General features: G+C 42.7%; 1 protein-coding gene across 1 annotated transcript in view; it reads right to left on the minus strand.

Moving 5' to 3' along the window:
* CIT (citron rho-interacting serine/threonine kinase) overlaps window positions 1–22,751 on the minus strand; it is a 122,336-nt gene that overhangs the window by 73,817 nt on the left and 25,768 nt on the right. The window contains exons 10-14 of the mRNA XM_075214796.1: window positions 15,487–15,670; window positions 12,988–13,093; window positions 12,121–12,264; window positions 729–848; window positions 292–462 (exon numbers count right to left, since the gene is read on the minus strand). Coding sequence (XP_075070897.1) covers window positions 292–462; window positions 729–848; window positions 12,121–12,264; window positions 12,988–13,093; window positions 15,487–15,670 — 725 coding nt within the window. The remainder of the gene's footprint in view (window positions 1–291; window positions 463–728; window positions 849–12,120; window positions 12,265–12,987; window positions 13,094–15,486; window positions 15,671–22,751) is intronic.

The raw sequence follows: 22,751 nt of genomic DNA on the forward strand, positions 1-22,751 counted from the left end.
TTCAGATTAACATTAAAGTGATTCAGAGAGATTGTGGTGTAAAACATATCTCTATATAGTATCAAATCATTTTAATGTTACCAGGTAAGATATACACACTGCATAGACATTTGACTATTACATGTTAAATATTAAATTAATTTAGTGCTCACCGCCAATACTTTGTTGAATAGGCTTCATATTTTGCTTAGTTCAGATTAGCACATATAATGATAGGAAACTATTTAATAGTATAGGTATATAACAAAGCCTAATATAATATTTCCACAAGCATACAATAGAAATTGTTACCTTCTGAAGTTTCTGTTGACATTCTGTTGCTTTGCGTTTAAATTCTTCTGCAGCTAGCCGTGACTCCCTTAGCTCTACTTCATATAGGTCACTACGTCTGCGAGCAGCAGAAAGGTCTTCTTCTAACTGGTGCATCATCAGCTTCATCTCTTCTAGTTGGGCTTGAAATTCCTAAGGAAAAAGAAGCAACACGATAAGTTGGAAACAAGGATGGACATTCTTCAGCACATTAACTGCTGCTTGACCACATCTTCCAGGAGGCTTAGAAAGCCTTTTAGATTAATTGTAATGTATTTATAAGTACATATTGTTAATACTCAAGATATGCAAAGATGTACTGAAGTATAAATTTAAGTTTGAGTAGGTGTCATAAATTGAGGCAGTATTAGTATACCTGGAAGGCTTCCAAACTAATTAACACAGAGGACAGACCATACCTGCTCCTTGATATCCTGAAGCTTTCTGCTCTGTTCTCGGATGTCATGCAGAAGCTGCAGAGCCTTGTCATCCTCCTGGGAGACCTCCATTCGGGCCTGCTCCAGGCTTCTCTTTAAACTCTGTAACATGGAATATTTTAAATGTATCAAACACTTGATTAGACTTATTGGGAGGCAAAAACATCTATGTTCAATAGATCATCTGCTATTTACAATAACAATTCGATGGAAAGAACCTTTTCAGGGCAGCAGCAACCAAGGCATACACATTGGAAATAAATTAATTATTGTACACGTTTCTATAGCAGTGATATCCAAACATTTTCATTAAAGAGGGGCACATACATAAGAATGTGTTCAAATGCAAATGATGTCAGTACAGTCTATGGAGGTTGTCAAGAATAGTGGGCAGCACATAAAAGCCTTGAAGTGGCTTGTTCAGGACACGGGCTGCCAGGTGAATGGTCTTGCTCTCATGTATCTTAATGTTATGTTTTATATAAGTGGACATATAATATCTACAGGTCCAAATGTAATTATATAAAATATGTCACTAAAGTGAAAACTGCATTCAACCCAGCTGGATACAATGCTACACCATAGAATGATATTACTTTTTTCCTGTTCCCTTCTCCCCCCCCCCAAACATTAATTATATTGCTTCTGGTTTACAGATCAGACCACTCCTGCTCTCAACTTCTAATTTTAAATTTGTTCCTAAAAGATACATTGTGTGGTTTTCGACTGACATAAAATAGGAGGTAGCTCAATAGAAGAATAAGTCACAGAGGACCAAGTCCCTTCACAGTTGCTAAGCCGCAGCACCATGTCGCACTGCCCACAAATTGCTCACTGATGGGGTAGGATATGCCTTTACATTAAAAGGAACAGGTCCCCCCCAGCCCCCAATGCAAATTGGTTGAATCAATGAAATTATCCCCTCTAACAACTCTGTTGAGGCAGGCCAACCTATTTTGTATGCATTATTGTGAACCAAAATATCATACATTTTTCTAAACTCGCATATTCCATTGATATTAATCTTCAATATCCTAATATTATCCAAAGAGTGAAAACAAATCTCTCTTCCTCTGTAGACTGATTCCTACTCAGTGGTGGAATTACAATGTCTTGATTTAGATGAAATTTAGAGGCCACCTTGGGCTATAAAGATGGTTTTAATTACAGCCCTATCCTCATTAAAGAAAAGTTGATCTGCAAGACAGTACTCCCAGCTCTGACACCCTCTAGCCAGGAGAAACATGGTTTTCCAAGTAAGAAAGTTCACACCTTTTGAATTAAGTGCTTCAAATGGAGGCTGTTAAAAAAAACCTTCAACACCAAATTCAGGTTTCAACTGAACTGTATTGTGGTCGTAAATGCACCCTGCAGAAACATCTGCACCTCAGGTATACCTGCAAATTTCTTCTGGAAAAAGACAAAGCAATATCTGAGTCTCTAATTAACTAAATTTCAAAACCTTTATCCAAACAATCCTGCAAAAACAGAAGTATCCGGACTAATCAGAAAGAAGTAGTTGGGAAAAGAGGATTTATATACTTACGTTAAATCCGTTTCTCTGATTCCGTCTGGGGGACACTGCTTACCATGGGTTGTGGAGGGGAGCACGGGAGTTGGCACCTAGCTAGTTAATCTTTAGCACTGCTGACAGACCCCTCCCCTCTACAATCCCCCCGCCTCTTCCTCCTCAATTAATTCAAAAAACCCCAAAGAGATAGGTCAATCAACCAAGAGCATACAGAGGAAAGGCAGAAGGGAGGGATCACAGTGTCCCCCAGACGGAATAAAAAAAACGGATTTAACGTAAGTATATAAATCCTCTTTTCTCTTTCATCCAGTCTGGGGGACACTGCTTACCATGGGGACGTTCTAAAGCAGCCCCCTAAGGGTGGGACCGCTCTGAAAGCCCCGCTTGTAGAGCAATACGAGCGAAATTTGCATCCACGGATGCGAATACATTAAATTGATAGAATTTGGTAAACGTGTGGACAGAAGACCAGGTGGCTGCCCTGCAAAGTTGGTCAGCAGAAGCCCCATTTCTTGCTGCCCATGACGCCCCTACCGATCTGGTGGAATGGGCCGTAAGTCTCTCTGGCACAGGCAGGTTAGCTCTTATGTAAGCCTGCTTAATAGTTGCCGTAATCCATCTTGCAATGGACTGTTTTAGAGGCTGGCCAGCCTCTTTTGTTAGAATCATATAGGACAAACAGGGAATCAGTTTGTCTAATTTGAGATGTTCTTTTGACATAAATACGGAGAGCCCTAACCACATCTAACTTTTCCATAGACTGCAGATCAGACTGAGAAGTAGATGAAAAAAACGGAACTACAATTTCCTGGTTCAAATGAAAAGAGGACACCACTTTTGGAACAAAAGATGGGAGTGTTCTCAAAACCGCTCTGTCCTCGTGAAAAACCAGATATGGTTCCCGGCAAGACAGAGCTCCCAATTCCGACACCCTACGTGCCGATTCAATTGCCAAAAGAAAAACAACCTTCCAGGTCAAACACCTAAAATCTGCCTCAAGTAAAGGCTCAAAGGGGGGCCCTTTAAGCATGACTAGTACCAGGTTAAGATCCCATGGTGCTGTAGGCGGAACAGAGGGAGGTTGAATATGTAAGACTTCCTGAAGAAAAGTATTGATATCTGGTAAATCCGCTAATTTCAGATGAAAAAAGACTGAAAGTGCCGATACCTGAACTTTTAGGGAACTTAAACGAAGCCCTGCTTCCAGCCCATCTTGAAGAAAAGCCAATAAGCGAGGGAGACGAAAGGAAGACGTGTGACATGTCCTATTTTCACACCATCTGATATAGGCTCGCCAAATCCTATGATAGATGTGAGCTGAAACTGGTTTGCGAGCTCGCATCATAGTGTTCACTACACTGGAGGAAAAACCCCTAGCCCTCTAGAGGCTGGCTTCAACAGCTGCGGTAAATTCTGGCGACGAAAGGGACCTTGAAGAAGAAGGTCGTCTCGTGACGGAAGACGAAATTCTTGTCCTTCCACCATAGAGATTATGTCCGCGTACCACACTCGGCGCGGCCATGAGGGAGCTATTAGAATCACCGGCAGACCGCCTTGCCTTATTCGTCTGAGCACGCGAGAAAGCATGGAAATCGGAAGAAACAGGTATCCCAACCTGAATTCCCATGACATCGTCATTACGTCCACTGCCACCGCTAAGGGGTCTCTTGCCCTTGCGTAAAACCTGGGAACTTTATTGTTGTGTCTGGAGGCGATGAGATCTATATCCGGAAGACCCCATCTCTGAACTAGAACCTGAAAAACTTCCGGATGGAGTGACCACTCCCCCGGCATCATTTGGTTTTGATAGGTAGTCGGCCTCCCAATTCTTTATTCCCGGAATGAACACTGCCGAGATTGCTGGAACGTACTGTTCTGCCCAAACAAAATTCTGAGCTGCAATTTTCATTGCGGTTGCACTCCTGGTTCCTCCCTGCCTGTTGACATAAGCCACAGCAGTGGCATTGTCGGACTGAACTCTGACAGGGTGGCCCTGAAGAAGGGACTGTGCCCCCTGAAGGGCTAATAGAATTGCCTTCAACTCTAACACGTTTATTGATAAGGCAGATTCCTGAACAGACCAAAGTCCCTGGAGACGAAGGTGCAGGATTACCGCCCCCCAACCTCTCAGGCTGGCGTCTGTTGTGGCTATGATCCATGACCATGGAGCAAAAGACCTGCCCACCGACATGTGATCTTGATTCAGCCACCACTGGAGCGATTCTTTCGCCCCCGGAGACAGCGAGATCCTCTGGAGATCCAAGCGTATGTGGGATCCTGACCATTTCTGTAACAGATCCCACTGGAAGCATCGGGAATGAGCCCGACCTAAGTGGATCGTTTCGAAGGAGGCCACCCTCTTCCCAAGCAGCCGCATGCACAAATGAATTGAGGGCTTGGGAGAGGACAAGACCTGAGTTATTGTAGCCCGGATTGAACTGATCTTCTCCGTAGGCAGGAACACCTTCTGCCGACTGGTATCCATGAGAAGCCCCAGGAAGACCATGCGTTTACACAGGACCATCTGGGATTTTTTTAAGTTTATCAGCCACCCATGGCTCTCGAGAATTGCTATGGTGAGTGATAAGTGTTGACGTAAGCAAATATCTGAGGAGGATTTGATGAGTAGATCGTCTAAATAAGGGACGATCTGAACTCCCTGTAGGTGAAGACACGCTGCCATCACCGACATGATCTTCGTGAAGACCCTTGGAGCTGTGGAGAGGCCGAAGGGAAGAGCCCAGAACTGATAGTGGGAGTTCCCTACTGTGAACCTCAGGAGGGACTGATGATTGCTCCAAATAGGAGTGTGGAGGTATGCATCTTTTAAGTCTATGAATGCCAAAAACTGATCCTTCTCTAGGCCGTTTATCACCGACCTTAGGGACTCCATTCGAAATTTGTCCACTCGTAAGTGCACATTGAGGCTCTTTAGGTTTAGAATGGGTCGAAATGACCCGTCCGGCTTCTTGACCAGAAAAAGATTTGAATAAAAACCTTTTCTCTTCTTGTTGTCTGGGACCCTGCAGAGGACTTTTTGCGAAAGAAGAGAGGCAACACAGGCCTGCATTGCCTGTCTTCTTTGGGGATCTCGGGGTAGCGAGGTTACAAAGAAACGCTGCGGTATTGGTCCCATCAGATCTATCATGTACCCTCTTGAAATAATGCCCCGAATCCAAGGGTCTTGGAATGATGCTGCCCACTGTTCCTGAAAAAGAGACAGACGTCCCCCCACCAGCGCCACCTCTTGGGGAATAGAGTGGCAGTCAGGACGCAGGCTTCTCCTGAGTCTTGGAGGCCTGGCGCCTAGCTGCAAACGGGGACCTGCCTCTGACAGACGAGCCTCGGAATTCGGTTGTCTACTCTTAAACGACTGCCCTCTGGGCAAGGATGTACCCCGAAAGGACTGACGAAAGGAACTAAACCGTGGTGTCCGGCTTCTACCGGAGAAAACCGGCAAAGAGGTGCTCTTGCCCCCCGTTGCCTGGGAAATTGTGTTCTCTAATTCCGGGCCAAATAGACCTGCTGCCGAAAAAGGAATGGATTCCATAGATTTCTTTGACTCAGAATCCCCTTCCCAGGATTTCAGCTATAATGTTCTTCTAGCTGAAACAGACGCAGCCTGAATAGAGGAGGACACAGAAGCTGAGATCTGAGCCGCCTCATAAATATACCCTGACGCCTCCTTTAAATGTAACGCTAGGGTAATCAATTCTGGGTTCTGTAAGGTCTGTGCCGGTTGGTCTGCCCATGCTTCCATGGCTTTGGTAACCCAAGCTGAAGCAAACGTGGGTCTAAAGGAAGAACCCGCTGCTACAAATATAGATTTTAACTGGGATTCCACTCTGCAGTCAGTGGTATTTTGCAGAGTTGCTGAGCCCGGGGCCGGAAGGAGAGTGTGACGGGCCAAACGGGCTACAGGAGTATCTACTTTCGGAATTTCCTCCCAGCGAGCCACGTCCTCTTCCTGTAACGGATACAGGGAAGAGAACCTCTTTGGAACAGAAAACTTTTTATCAGGCTGTTTCCAGGCTCCCTCAGCAATAGTTCTGTAGAAGGGGGAAAACGAATAACCTTCCTTTTGGCCTTTTTAATGAGACTTCTGTCTCTAGGACTAGGATCCTCCATTTCTGGGAGGTCCAACGCTTGCCTCACCGCTAAAACCAAATCGTCAATAAATTGATATTTAGTGACTTCTTCCTGTTCCGAGGATGGAACCTAGTCAGAATTAAAATTTGATTCTGTTTCCTCTTCTGAAAGTCCCTCTGAATCAGAAAGGACCATGAGAGGATTAGCGGATCTGAGCCACTTTCTTTTAGCTGGGGGAAGGTTTGGGGATTCAAGTAACTGGTTAAGTTTATCCAAACCCTTAATAAATTCTGAGGACCATGCCGGTTCTGTGGGTACAGGCGGATGGTCCGTAAGCAAAGAGGAAGGTCCTGCTCTAGCCGTTTCAGTAGAAACCGTGGCAGCAGGGAGCCCCACAGGAGTAATAGCATTATTAGTCACAGACGCTGCCACACTAGTCCATAATTGATTCGATTGGGAGACCATCTGTGCCAAAGAGGAAACCGACTGTGTCAGGGAAGCTACCCAAGCCGGTTCCTCCGTCAGTGGGGCTGGAAGGAGCTGGTTTTGCGCAGAGGGGACCTCTCCTTCACAGGCTGAGCAGAGCGCCAACGGGTCTTTCTGCCCATTAGGTAATTTAACTTTACATCTAGAACATGTAAAATATTTTGCCATAGGGCCTTTTCCCTTTTCTGTCATTTTAAAAGGAAAAGCACACCAAACACACTTAGATAAGAGATATTTTGAGAGAGACAGTAGACAACATGTAACAGACTATTGTGTAATAAAAGCTGTACTTGTATGTGTGTAACAATGAAAAGATATATGTGCAAGTAAGAAGATTTTTGCAATCCTACTAGCCTCCCTCCTGTAACCACATAAACAGTCAGTAAATGGTTAAAGAAAGGGTATTGGTACTAAGCCAAAAGGGCCACTCAGGGGAGAAGTCCAACAGCAGTGTCCTGGTGCCTGCTCCCTTGGAGATAAGTTCCTTCCCGGGCTTCTGTTTGGCGCCAGAGTCCGGACTGTACCATCTGTGCCGAGAGCAGGGGAGCTCTTGTGATAGTTCCCCTCTGCAGCTTTCTGTCTCTCCTCTTTTTTTTTTTTTTTTTAAAAGGAACTTTATCGATGTATTTGGCAGAGTTATGGAGGCCTCTTAGAGGTCTCCTGCAGCGTTAGTACCCCGATGCCCCCTCCTATTCACCTGAGGGGGGATCTTGGTATGGCCCCGTTTTCTCTCCTCCTTTCTGGACCTCCGCGGTCCGTTGAAAAAAATCATGGCCGCCGGCGAGGTGATGCAATAGGCGGTGCTCTATGCCTAATGGCAGCGCCGGTAATCGTTGAGCCTCCAAGAGTGACAGCGGTCCGGTGAGACCGCTTGTCACTCTATCCCGTGCAAGTTAATGCTCTGCCATTGAGAGCAGTCTGCTCTCTCTGACAGAGTCCTGTCACCGCTGCCCAGCTTCTGTGATTGTGTTCTCTATATGTAGAACACACTCCCAGCTCTGCCCTAAACTAACTGAACTGTAAAAAAGAAAGAAAAAATTAAAGTTATATATAAAATAAATTAAATAAATGACTAGCCATTTCAAATAAGCCCAACTCCTTTGGGCACCTAGAAAAAACTGAGGAGGAAGAGGCGGGGGGATTGTAGAGGGGAGGGGTCTGTTAGCAGTGCTAAAGATTAACTAGCTAGGTGCCAACTCCCGTGCTCCCCTCCACAACCCATGGTAAGCAGTGTCCCCCAGACTGGATGAAAGAGAAATTATTTTTTTCCACACCAAGAAACATAAGTCTTCATCACCCTTTTATAAAATTCTTGCCAAGATAAGCTACCTAGATCTAATTATAGTACTGCAACATAAAACCCCTTTCTTTTAAGGATCATGGATTCAACAGCCCCACCTTTAAAGCTAGACATGCTCATCTCTGATGGTAAAGTGGTCCCCAAGTTAGCAGTTCCTTCCTTAGACGGAGAGGCAACAAAGGACCCACTGACATGCTGAGAATGTATGTATACTACGAACATCTTGGTCAGTCTGGTGCCACCAATAGCACCTGGACCACTTCTCTATATCTTTTTGCTGAAGTGGGACAGAATCGCCATCGGAGGGAACAGATAAAGCAGTGGAAATCCCACTAGACCGTCATGGCATACACAAGAAACGCCTGCAGATCTCTGCTTCTTTAGCAAAACCGCTGCACCTTGAGTTTTAGCCAAGATGCCATCTTGTCAATATCTGGCTAACCCCACGTGTACAAAATATGATAGAAAAAGGGGCGGGTTGAGGCACCACATTTCAGGGTGCAATGCGTGACTGCTGAGATAATCAATCTCCAAGTCAGATTTTTCAACCTCCTCGTGGGGAGAAACCTTGGAATCAGACACTCCCAATGCCTCCAGTCACTACCTATGGCAGCAGTGACTGGTCCCACTGGGGAAAGCGATCCCATGTTGGTAGTGGGATGCGGCAAGAGGAGGCAATAGGAATGGCGCCTCCTTGTGCAGCTCCAGTGTTCTGACAGCCATCAGCTGTCAGAGTCAAACAACTGTAGCTACACTCTTGAGGTATAAGTAAACTTATTAAAATCTAACAGCCATTGAAACAGTTAAAAAAAAAAAATAAAAAAAAAGTACCCTGCCCAGTGGCACTCTATAAAAAAAATAAAATCTTGCAGAGATATGGAGGAGAGAGGAACATAAGCATTGTGAATATTTCCCTAGTGTCAAAGTCCAACTGGAGCCTCTAAAGCCTATGGTCCAGTGTCCCTCATAGGATTAAAGAGAAATACAAATGTACCAATTGAGCACACTGCACCAGTATTAGCACATGACCTGACTTTGCTCCTTTGAAGGCTTGACCACCTATTTTGTCAGTATTCCTTTAGATTACTATTTGGGTTATGAGTGTGTCACCTAATCACATGTGTTCGCTATACAACTAACTGAACTCTGGATGCATCTGCTATGTAAGTGGTCTGAAATCAGTGATTTGTTTTAACTTCAATTTATTGAAGAAATGTAAGAATCTATTACAATAAAAAATAAAAACATTTGCAAACATCAAAACATGAACTTTTCCAATATGCTTTTTAAAGTAAAATTGGAAAAAGGTGGGGTGAGAAGAGGCAACGGTGTGCAGCTACATAACATTACAAGATCAATACCCATATTGATGATGAACTATATAAAACAACAATAATGTGCATAAATAACTTATATTACATTAAGATTATATGATTAGATTAAAGAATCATATTCTGATGAAACCTGCAGGAGACTCAGAGAAGACAACAAGTATGCTCAATAAATTCTATTTGCATCCAAAGTTCAAGAGGTAATTGGAGACTTTTCAGAAGGTGGGACCACTCTCTCCCTAAAGTACTACCATATAGCATCAACTTTGAATTGTTTGCCATGTAAGTAGTAAGTGATGTTCTCCATGCATGCAGATGGAATATTTGAGGTCTGGAATAGAGTGGGGGCGGGTCGTGTTGTTTAACATATGCTAGTATGTGACATTCTGGTTAGTCAACTTCTGTATGTGCAGTTTCATATTTATATCTAGGATTTTAACACCCCAATATGTACTAAAAGGAATGCTACTTTGTCTTTAAGAGGAAAATCAGCAAAATTGCAACCTAGTTATAAAAAAATCAGTATATAGATAATAGTTAAACATACTTGTTTCTGTAGAGTCTGAAAAAAAATTATTTGTGCTTGACCTCATTGTCGTTTTCGCCCCCCTCTCCTTCTTGACAACCCTAGACTTTTTTGGACTTCCTAACACCATCCTTTACTGGTTAATCACCATACCCCCTCTGATCGCACCTTCATCGTCTCTTCCTCTGGTGTCTGCCCACCCCCCTCCCCCCACTATCTGTTCAGGTATCCCAAGACACTGTTTTTGGCCTGTGTTTTTCTCTCTTTACTCGGTCAACTCATCCATTCCTTCAGCCACCAATAGCACTTCTATGCCAAAGACACTCTAATCTACCTTTCCTTCCCTGCATTCCAAGTTTCTCACTGCCTGTCTTCCATGTCCATTTGGACGGCTGAACACTACCTGAAGCTCAATATATACAAAACTGAGCATATTGCCTTTCCACAGGCCACTGCCACATGATGGTGTCACGCTCTCCCCTATTCCCCATGTGTACTGTCTGCAGGTCTTCATGGACTTCTCCCTCAACTTTATAACTTCCACCCAATCCTGCCACCTCCAACTTTGCAACATTTCCAAGAATTCACCCTTTCCACTCCCTGGGTGTAACCAAGATCATCATCCACGCTCTTGCCATCTTTCACCTTAATTATATACTACCCTGCTTGTTGTAGACAAAATGTTAGAGAAGTTTGAAAGTGATGGGAGAAGGGATATGGGGCGGTAGCTAGAGAGAGGCAAGGTCGAGAGATAGTTAATTGACAATGGAAGTGACAAGCGCATGTTTGAAGGCGGAAGGAAAGATGTTGATAAAGTAGGACATGTTCAAGGGGTGGGCTAGGTGACGGCAAGCGTCAGAGGAGTGTTTTTGTGGCACCTGAAATTACACTGATTTGGGAGAGAATGTGCAGTGCATAGAAGGCTACAGCTTTCTAGTTCAGCTAGTCAAGGTAATGGAAATGCTTATTAAAGATTTGTGACCGCAAACACAGGGTCACCACCAGCAATTCTCCTGCAAGTCTTTCAATGTAATAACACAGTTACTGTGCTATTTTATTAGAGCTTTTACTCCTGTATAAACTTACCTTCAGTAAATAACAACAAGCCATTAAATTTCATTTCTTTTTTACTTAAAATTTGGGGAATTACTCCATAGCATTGAGCAAAGAGAAATTGGAAAGGATGGGAAGGAGCAACTTTTCACTTGATTCAATCTCAATCAAAGGCTTTGAAATGAGAGCAAAAATTGAGCATAAGAGACTTAAAATGTGCCTGACTTCAGTTTAAATCAGAAATTAAAAGATATGCGAGTGAGGTAAAAATTAGTGCAGTTAAGATTAACAAAGTAATGTTTGCTAGAAGCAGTACAGTTTAAGAGGAAAACAAACAAACATGCCTATGACAATACTACATTATGAAAAAGAGGCACATAGTTGAAAGTGTTAAATAAAAAATTGCTGTAGACAATGTTCAAAAAACAAAAAGAAAAACATTAAATATTGAACAGTTTAAAACTTAAATTATACAATATCCAATTTTTTTTTAAGCAACATTATGTCTACAGAATTTGATTTCCATGATAGATATTTTATCTAACAAAATTTAAATATTTAGTAGAGCCAACTTAAAGAACAGCAAATGGTACACACTTTTCTTGTTAAAGTGTAATTGTTACTACATAAACCTTTAAGACTCCATTTTACCTCTAATTAATCTGTATAGAATAACCCAGTTAGTGGGTTATTCCAATCTACTAGTACAGAATGAATTACAATCTAAGGCCCTGTAACCCCAAATGCTACGCAACAGAAAATAAGTCGCCTAAATAGTCTGTGTGCTGTTAACCCATTGTTGTCACCATTCTAGAGGAGCTTCTTCTTCTTTTTTTTTTTTTTTTTTTTTTTAATCTTGTTGGGAAAAAATTAAAAAGAAAGAACAATGTATGCTATGCTACTAAGTTATTCATAATTGAGAACATACTGGCATGTTTACCTTGAACCACTAATTGCATGATATACATTTAGACCCCCTAAACTGCACTCCACGTGGTCTCTAGTAACAGAGATTAAAGAGGGATTATTCCCAACGAAACGTGTAATTTCATGCTCACGCTGCATTCTGTGATGTAGGTTGCCAGGTCTTGTTCCAGGAGAGATCTCTGTGTTTCAGATGCTTTTAATTCAACTTCTTTTTGGCTGAGAACAGCCTCCACTTCAGACACCCGACGATGTAGTCGAGTCATTTCTTGCTCCATCTGTAACATATACAAAAATGAAAGATTTAAACAGCTCATTGGTGGCAAATCTGTGTCCAAAAAGAAGACCTATTTACTGCCACAACTAGTGCACAAATTTGTCACAGCAAGCTCACTTCTTCTAATGGTGGGCTCATAAAGTCATCCACAGGCTGGCTGTTCCCATTTACATATAGTCCGAAGAAAATGCCCACAGCACACAGCTTGCCAGTAAGATAGTCATGTTCACCTGCTTATGTCCCTTTAGTATTATCCCAAATCCAGCTCCGAGGAGAAGATGGTTTGCCTCATCATCACATAAATTGTGAATTAACCATTTGAGTCCTTCAGAAAGTGTCAAATATGGGGGGACAATAAGATTCCAGACAGTCTTTTTGCCCAAGATCATAGGTCGCATACAAATAGTAGAAAAAAATAATTTATATGCGAAAGGAACAAAGTTGTATTATTTTTGAAAAACCTCATAAGCATCAGATTATCATTTCCGTCGATGAAGAGAGCAGTAGAGTTTTCCTACACTCGGGCTAAAGGTGGGAAATCCAGAGTAGATAGTTGAGACTTTTGAGAATAAAAGGACTGTCAAGCTCTGAGATCATCTGTATGATGGAAGAGTTTTGCTGTCAAAGTGCTTTATGCCCCAAAAGATAAAAACAAGCTCTTGATCCCCAGGAGCGCTAGTAAATTTCTGCTGCAAACAGGGAGGCCAAATGTTGATTTAAATACCTTGTGGCATTTGTCCTGTGTTTCTTGCAGCTCTTTGCTCTTGTAAAATAACTTCTTCTCCATGGAGCTTGTCTTGGCTGGAGAGTCCAAGCCAGACACAATGGACCTGAACAATAGAGGATACAAAGATATTAAATAATGTACAGCACAACCAGATGCTTATTGCTTAATTTATTCCTCAAAGCCAATAGCTATTCTTCAAATATATGTGCTCAGCACAAACATAAAAATTATTTATCATTATTGTTCATTTAATGCACTATTATCATCAGTATCAATAGTTTCCTGCGTTTCTTCAACTAGAACACTTCTCATAAACCCCTGCTAATCTTAGTTCTATCTCAATCCCTTAACATTTACCAAATAATGCACCCCTCTACCAATCATCTGCCACACAAAAAAAATAATGATAAACACACATAGTCATTGCCAGAGTCATCATCCAACCATTACTCATTTCTCAAGCAGCACAAATCTCAGTCATCGTGACATCAGAGGAGCACATCTTCCTTTCTATGGGACAATAATGATTTAGAAAAAAATCTAAAACAACATGATATCAATTTGTCATACTCTGTCCGGTTAACAATAAAGCAGCATTATTCAGCATAAACTGGAAATGAGAGGTTTGGCACATTCGCAAACAAGTATCTATGAAGTATTCATAAATTACATTAACAATCATAAATGGTCAAGTGCTTCCTGGTTTTGCAAAGCCAATGTCAATCTTTAGGAACATTGCCAAAGTGAATATGGAGGCACTCCTTCTAGGCCTTGTGGAACACATATTAAAGAATAACCAAATAAAAAATGCCTTGATTTTGCAAACTTGAGAGGAGAAAAATAAACTAAACATCGCCAGCGGCTGACAGATAACTAGGTGGCAGGGTCACATTAGAAGCTAATTAAATACAATGTCAAATCACGCAAAGGGCATTTAGAAATAATCCTTGTATATTTTTTGCCAAAATAATTAGTGGATAGTTTTTAAAAGCATAAAACAAGTAGTGGGTTATCCAGTAAACAACATCACATCTATTTAAATAAATAAGAATATTTATAAACATTATAAAAATATATTATTTTCCTGTAATAGGTGTCTGGAAAGTGATGCACTTTATGATTAAGTCAATGATATGCGACAGTGATTCTTGATAGAAACAACAAAACCTCTAAGAAATTAGCTCTGGAAATTTTAATGTACTACCACTAATATTACTATTTTAAGTCTTGAGCAAAATAGAAAATAAGCAGATTTAGAAAGCTGAAGTTTGCACCACAAATCAAAGTGTGATTACTCTTTACATAATACTAAATGAATCATCTATAGGAGGGGATACAAGCATATGCATTTCTAGGTATATATTAAAGCTAAATAACAACTCTAGCATATACATGAATATTTAACTGTGTACTGTATGCACAGTGAGTGTAAATAAGCAATACAAAAGTTTAAAACACCTGAGACTTGAACAGAGCTATATAGAATATTACCAGTTAATTCTACATCTAAGTCATTTTTGAGTACTGGGTCAGAAGAAAAAAAGATCTTAACCGTGCATCACCTAGACATGTTTCAAAATGTGAAGAGCAATTGAGAATAATGCTCACGAATACATAAACACCGATTGCATAACACCAGTCAGGTTATTGAAGTGCTGCTACTCTTCACACAATGTAGATGAGACACACTTGCACTGTTGCAGGAACTATGCAGATAAATTTGCTTGCATGGAATATCAAACACTCATCAAAAAGCCATGATGTTCCTTCATCTTCCAAGGTGTTACAACCTCAATAATCAGAAGACTAATTACATCATCAGTAATTGGTCTCAAGTACATTAAATGTAACCTGATTGCATACCCCTGACATGTTTACCAGGGTCAGACTTTGAGACAAGGGATCCACCCTATCTATATAAAGTTTGCAGGGAACATTTGCTTTTTAATTATGAAATAAACAGCTCATATATTGTATGTATTTTTTTAATATATATATATATATTTTTTTTGGCCAACTGAATCCCTTCAGATATAAGTGTTATATAGCAGTCTCCTTAAAAAAGAACAAGCAGGTCACAATTCACAAATTGATTTAGAGGGTCTTCAGGTCAACATACAAATATTGACATATTAATTTAGACAATTCCCTGTTAAATTTTTTGTTTTATTTGTAAGTGTCTACTATTGACTTTTATTATAGGCGATCAAAATCGAATTACATTCAGATCGCACTAAAGCAAAGCAAGGTAGTGGTTTAATAGCCTATACACTCTCTGCACATTGTGACTTCTCAAATATTTTAAAGAAGAACTGAGAAAGCCATCTCCTGTACAGCCGTAATGCTACATGAGAAAAGAGAAGAATCCATCTAGATGTATACGTATTAATGTCAGCAGGAGTAGCGTGATGCAGATAGCATACAAACAGCACTGCAGGCCAGAGAAACCTGCATTCTTCAGCCAAGACAGGACAGTCACACATTCATTTTACTTACTCAGATTTGGCGAATGCGCCAAGAGCCTTTATATATGAAAACCCCACAAACGGTAGATCTTCGCCCGAGAAACCAGCAGCGTTCAAGTGGCACGAAGAGGGTAAACCCCGTAAATTCTTCTCCGGTTCATCAAAATTTGAGGTGTCATCGTCCGACTTTAAGGTAGGAACGAAAGGAGGAGGAGCTGGTCAGAATGAGAGAAATGAGGATTATAACCCAGGAACCTGCTTCATTAGCTGCACCAGCATTGCAGCTTGTGCTCTCTCAGGAACTGGCAGACTGAGTCACTGCTATGAAATCTATTACAGCAACAAGATATTAACCCCTCCATCCCCTCCAAGCAGGAACATCCCCTTTCCAAGATTACTAGAGTTCCTGGATTATTCCACCTGCTTAAAACAAGCAGCCATTAACGACATTTACCCTCCAAACAGAGCACAATGTGTATTTAAAAGGATGTGTGCCTTGATTTCTCATTACAATAAACAGTCCTGCTGATGTGAAGATGATATCTGTGTACGAGGCAATGTAAAATATTCAGAGAGATGTGCAGGTATACAAATGCTGAGGGGATACCAAAATCATCCTGTTTTAGAGCTGCTTGAAATTCATGGCAAGCTTGAGTCATCTATTTAAGGGCCATATTAATACAAAAACATGCTGCCCTTCTTGAGAGTCCATCAAGCAGCTCCTGAGATAGCAGCAGTCGGAGAAAGCATCGTGATATTGAAGATCCTCCTGGTTCTAATACTGTTACCATGGATCCAGAATAAATCTCCTCTGGGCCAATAGGATATGGGAAAGAAAAAAAATCCCACTGTACTACATACACTGATGAAAGCTAGATGACAGTCTATTTTCAAATCAAGCAGTAAAAATAAACACATATGTGCAATTAATGTGGCAACACAATAGCTCAGCTGTGCGAACTGCCAGCATGATACCAATATCACAGGGTCGACAATTTGCCTAAATAATGCAATTATGAGCAAACCATTTAATACTAGATAGCGTATGTTTAGTACCACTTCAGATGACCCTCCAGAATATAGCCTGGAAAAAATAGCCTTGTTTGCTGGTTTTCTAGGGTCACTTAGGCCGTGGAATGCAGCATCTCATTTCTGCACAGTGAGCAGGAACAATAAGTCAGAGAAGCAGCTCAGGCAGCCCCAAGCAGGTCAATTTAAATTTCAATGAGGCCACTGGTTGCAAAGCCAGTCTTCACTACAGCCATCTACGCTATTCACAAAATTATACCCCCTGGACTATAAATCGGAAAAGATTATGACATTAACCACTTCCGACGCAGAAGATAAACCACAAACATTAAACGTAATTTTAATGGGTGTGAGGTGTGTGCTGCAAATCTTCCAATGAGAAAAAGGGATTGCACACAATTATATATTTATTTACACCTACACAGTGAAGCTGGCCTTGATATGTGAAATGTGACAAACCTGTGCAAGAGCGCATATTAACCAGTGCACGTGGATCTAACATTGAAACAATGAATGTTGAATACAGTTTCTGAAAAATGTCCAGTATTTTTCCACACATGTTTAAGTTGTATGATCAGATACCATGAGCAAAGGAAGTATTACAGTGGTTATTAGGACATACCAACTATGCAAATTCACAATATCCCACTAAAATTAGTCATTTCATTAGAGAAGTTTTAGCATTTACCCATTGCCCACATTCAATGGAGGCAGCCATTTTGTTTGCTGAACCAATATTCACAAGAGGGGAGCCTACCAATTCAACAGGAACCAGTGACATCAAAAAGGCAATACATGGCCAAAAATCATGAGATACTAAGTTCTAGTAAATTGATACATTATATTCTCATGAATATTGATTCAGCCCACAAAATGGATAGATCAATCAATCAATCAATCAATGGATAGATGAATGGATGGAATTTAGGGGAATTCCTTAGAACTTATTTTAAGGGAGACTTGATACCATTAACTATATTATCAAACTAATTAATTAACATATAGGACATTACAACCTCAAATGCACTGCTTGTGCTACAGAAATACATACTTTCTTAGATATCAATCGTTTTAACTGTGCCTTTGACATGCCACCTCTGACACTAAAGCACTATGAATGGATGAATGTGTGAATGGATGCTTATTGCTTTTTACTTCAAGACCAAAAGGCAAAAAACTCCTCTTTGAAACCAGATTTTACTCTCCACTTACTAACCTCTAAACACCAATTAGTCCCTGCCACCTATGGATCATAAACACCCCAGTATGTTAATATCCTGTATCTAGAGGTATTAACACACCCCTGTCTGAAACAAAATCCATAACAAGACTGTAAGTAACCATAGTTTCTTAGCTTAGGTGACTATTGTAAACCTAAAGTCAAAAGTCAAGCAGGAATAACAGCCTGCAAGTGGGCCTCGTTTAAATATTCAGGAGTGAAGTGTACAGTGCTACATTTCCATAAGTATGAAAACAATGCTGTTCACGCAGTTGTTTCACAATTCATACACTCAAATGAATGCCACAATGGACCATGAATCTCAAGGTGACCCATAACACAGATTAAATTGATACATTGTGTCATAATTCTAGGCAGAAGTATAGGATCCACGAGCCTGTCTACCTCGACATTACTCTACCCAGAGGCGCAGAGTATAAAGGGACAGGTTGTCTTCATCAGGAACCCCCCGTAAGGAGGTATGGGCTTTGCAGCCACTACCCCGCAGGTCGAGGCCCTCTAGGAGAGTGCTAGACGAGACCAGTATGAAGAATATAGGATTAGAGGGAACTCTGCAGGGAGATGCTGTAGAGCAGCGAACTGAAGTTGAAAAGACGATAGTTGTGGATGAGTAGCACTGAACAGCAACCGAGGAATCAGCGGAACAGCAAGCTGAACACGAGAAAGTGATGTCTGCGGATGAGTAACACTGAAAAGCAAATGAGGACTCCCTGAAACAGCGAGGAAAATACAGCAGGAGCAAAAGAAGCCATCGCTTCTCAGAGCCAGGGTTTTGACATAAAGAAGAGGCACCAGGAAACATCCCTGCTCAGAGCAGGTAAGACTGACGGGACCAGACTGCGGTCCTGGCATGTGATACATTGACAATTGCAAAATATTGCGGGAAGACCACCATAAAATTGCATAAAACGTGCCATTTATCTACATTTTCATATGTTTGTAATAGCCTCCATCAAGCAACTAAGTAGCAAAGATTCACTAGGCTTTTGATATATCTACTGCTTGACTTTGACCCTGTACATGTTCAATTATTCGGTGCTTTACCTCTTTCTCTGCCTTTTGGTAAGATCAAGTGTAGTATCTGTTCTTATCAGGCCCAACACCTAGTGGTCGTAATATTGATTGTGGAAAGCTCCAGCCCATGATCTAACACTGGTGAGGGTTCAAACTGTTTAAGGCTGTGCTGCATCTTGCTTCTTCTGGCCGCAAAGGTCCTTTTCAGGCATTAGCAAAACTGATAAAAACATCTGGTTGAGAAAGAAAGACGACAACGAGGCAGATCGACTTCGGGGAAGAAGCTCTGCTAAATCCTGCCGGCTGGAAGAAAACTTCAAGATCAACCTCAGGAAAAGAAGCCCTCTTCTCAGCGGAAGATCCTGCTCTTCCATGCTCAGTGGGAAGAAATCTGCATAGCTTTGCTCCCTTGTAGTAGATCGCCCTCCAGACCAGCTTTTCAAGTCCTTCTGCTCCAGGAAGAAGAGCAGGAAGAGCCTGGAAGATGGTTTCAGCTGCTGCAACTCCTGCCTCTACCCCAGCTCCTGTCCCTAGGAAGTAGAGAGAAAAGACCCCTGCTCCAAAGCCTGTTCATGAGCCTGGAACCTCTGCCTCCACCTCTCCAGGACAAGGGCAGCCCACCAGGATGCCCCTCATAGAACTGCCACCCTGGATGAGGCAGTTTGTCGTCGTCAAGCTAAAGGAAGTGGAAGGAAGAATTCCAGACCTCACACCTGAGACCTTTGAAGATGGTCCTTGAACAAAGATTCTTGAAGGCTGAAACCCTCAGCATCCAGAGCTACATCAAGGGCATCTTTTACATAACTTTCACCTCCATAGTCCTCTGTAAGAGAAACTAGGAGGCGGTGAATTCAGCAAGATCGGAATCCCCATTTGCCCGATTTGTGGGTAACTGTCCCATCCAGAGAAAGGAAAGAAGGGTGACAGTCTCCATGCGCAATCCTCACCCACCCGCCAAAGGCAGCACTTCATTCTTGAGCCGCTTTTGCACCGTGGTCAAGGACCCCTCCAAGATCCTTGACAGACAAGTGGTCCATCTTTGTCAGGCTGTGGAAGAATGACAACGAAACAGGGTGACTCTGCAGGACCTCTTCATGATGCCGATCAGCCAAGAAACTGCAGGAACTGAGGGGGAGGTGACCACATGTGGAAAGCCTACAAAGTTTCAGCCTGCAGGAATTGCAGAGTGGTAGGGTATGCCCAAGACATCCTGCAACTTCTGTGGCCTGGCCAGCCACATCTACATGGACTGTCCCAAGAGGGCCAGAACCTATGTTGCAGCAGCCGTGAAGAGCCTGCTGAAAAGTGAACCTACTCCTGCCCTGCAGCACAAAGGAAGCAACAGAAACCCCTCCCACAGCCACGAGTGGGTAAGAAAACTTCCAATCTCCCCTCTCTTCCCAGCCACCTTCTAACCTCCCTCCCCACTCCTTCCTCCCCTCCCTTCCAGCTGTCACAACCCCCCCCCCCACTCTCTCCAATGCGCTTCCGTTCTCTAGCCTCCTTCACCCCTCCCCTTGCCGCATCCTCCCTCCTCTATCCCCTGTAGTAGCACTAAGCCCCTCCGACTCTACAGCAGCTCCCTCCCTTTCCCTGGAAGATTTTCCCCCTCATGTCCGCATCAGGTAAGGAGAACAAATTGAGGAGGAAGTGGAAAGAGCTGGACAGCCAAGATGCCAAATCTGAATCTTCCAAGAAGCCAGCAGTCGAGCTTGACGAGGAACCCCTTCCACAGGAGAGGGCTAAGGAAAAGATGGTGGATGAGCAGCCAGCAGTTCAGGATTCGTAAATAGAGGGGCTGAAGGTGGATGAATCACTACAACTGCCTGACATCTGAATTTTTGACCAGCTGGGAGAGAGATGTCTGCTCCCATCTCAACATAAGGACACAGGCAGACTGGACCAAGACCCACCTGACAAGGATAATAACTAATGTACTGTATGTGCTAACTTTCTTTTTTCTCCTAACTAATGGAAAATTGTTTCCTTTTTACCATTAATGTGAGGGGTGTTAGGATAAGATTAGACATCAGTCTGTGTTTACTTTTCTTGATAGTCAGAAATGTGATGCTTACATGTTGCAGGAATGTTGTTTGCCTTTCCCTAGCTCTTCTAGACATATGGGTAGGCAGTGGTCTCATGGGCCCTTCCTATTGGTCTGGGGGAAGTGAATAAGTCTGCGGGGGTCACCGCAATTATCAGGGGAATCCTCTTCAGACTAGATTCCGTTCAGAGTTTGTCTGCGGGAGATTGGGCGGGTGAGCCTATCAGGCTAATCTGTGTGTATGCATCCCCTGGTAAGAATGAGCGTTTGGAGCTTTTCCAGACCCTGGGAGCCCAGTTCAACCACCAGGGCTGTAGTGATGGTCGGGGTTTTAACTGTCCTATAGAGGAAGGGGGACTTAGTACTAGCAGCACTGCTAAGCTAGATGTTACTTCTATATTGCTACAGGAGGTGGTAGCCGAAGCATCCTTGTGAGATGCAGTGGGATCCATGGGGGCTGGCTCTGTAAATTATACTTGAAGCCGCCCCAATGGCTCAGTGCATTCCCGGATTGACTTTGTGCTTACCTCGAGAGCAGTGAGGCAGAATAGGCATGTCATGGTTTCCTGCTTCTTCTCAGACAACAGGGCCATTCTCTTCAAGCGGGTTCTGGGCAATGGTTTTCCTCCTGGCCCAGGCTCCTGAAAATTGAAATGTGCTCTGCTGGAAAGGAAGGATGTGTTGGAGGAGCTGGGATGCCTACATCACATGGAGAAATTATATTTTGATTGCATATCTCACTGCTGAAAATATGTTAAGGTCAAAATTTGACGTTTCTTTCAGAAAAAGGGAAGACAACAGACGTGTGAGTGAAAGAGAAACTTCATGAGGCTGTAAAGACAACTGCAGTCCTTGTTGGATCATCAACTTTGTGGCTGGAATGTGAAGGATAAACTGGTGGAGACTGGGCAGTTGTCATTGGGCAGACTGCTCATCCAGATCTGAGCCCTGTCTGGGGTCAGACAGGACTGCCCTCTTTCACCTTTCCTTTTTGTTTGTTGTATACAGCTCTTCACAATGTGCATCAGATGGAATCCATAGATATGAGGCATCACCGCACCGGGTATAGATAATCTAGAGGCCAAGTGCTCGCTCTACATGGATGATGTCACTGTCTTCTGCGCTGATCAGCGTTTGGTGACAGCACTTGTCCAGAACTGCGAGAGCTTTGGCCAAGCTTCAGGGCACCTGCGGGAAATCAGAGACGATGCTCTTCGGGCAGTGGCACCTGCCATCCCTCTCTGCAATCCCCTTCACAATCAAGTCAGACTTCAGCAAGATTCTTGGAGTGTGGTTTGGTGGAAAGGTAACAGCCCTGAAGTATTGGGAAGAGGGACTGGCAACAGTCAGACAGAAAGATGGTTTGTGGAGACTCAGAAACATCGACATTGAAGGGAAAGCGCTGGTGCTGCGCAATGAGATCCTTCCTGTTCTGCAGTACACGGCCCAAGCTTGCCCACCTCTTGTTGCCATCTGCAAGACCATGACGAGGGAGTCTTACACTTTTCTCCTGCCTCTTTGGAGGTCCCTTGGTTGGGACAAGTTGAACAGCTCCTTTCCTTACAAGTGGACTACACCTTGGTTTTACCAGGATATTGAAAAATTGATGAGGGAACACCATCTGGAGGGACTTAAAACAGACTTGTGAAAGCCAAAAACTGTCCTCAGAGCTAAAGACGTTATGGAATCTATTCTACATGCGTGGGAGAACCTGGCATCCAAGCAGCTGATTAATAGATATAGCATGGATGGCTATCCAGGGCGGTTTGCCTCTCAAGACATTCATGCACTCCCAGAACCTGTGCAGATATGTTCACTGCATCACAAGAAGGGAAACAGCTCAGCATATTTTATTAGACTGCCCCACTACACAGGCACTGTTTGACGCCATAGAACACAAACTTAAGGACAGTGTGCCCAGGACTTACCATTCATATCAATCCCAATCGGTATTTTATTTCTTATTTTC

This window comes from Mixophyes fleayi, chromosome 1, assembly GCF_038048845.1.
Source record: "Mixophyes fleayi isolate aMixFle1 chromosome 1, aMixFle1.hap1, whole genome shotgun sequence".
Taxonomy (NCBI): Eukaryota; Metazoa; Chordata; class Amphibia; order Anura; family Limnodynastidae; genus Mixophyes; species Mixophyes fleayi.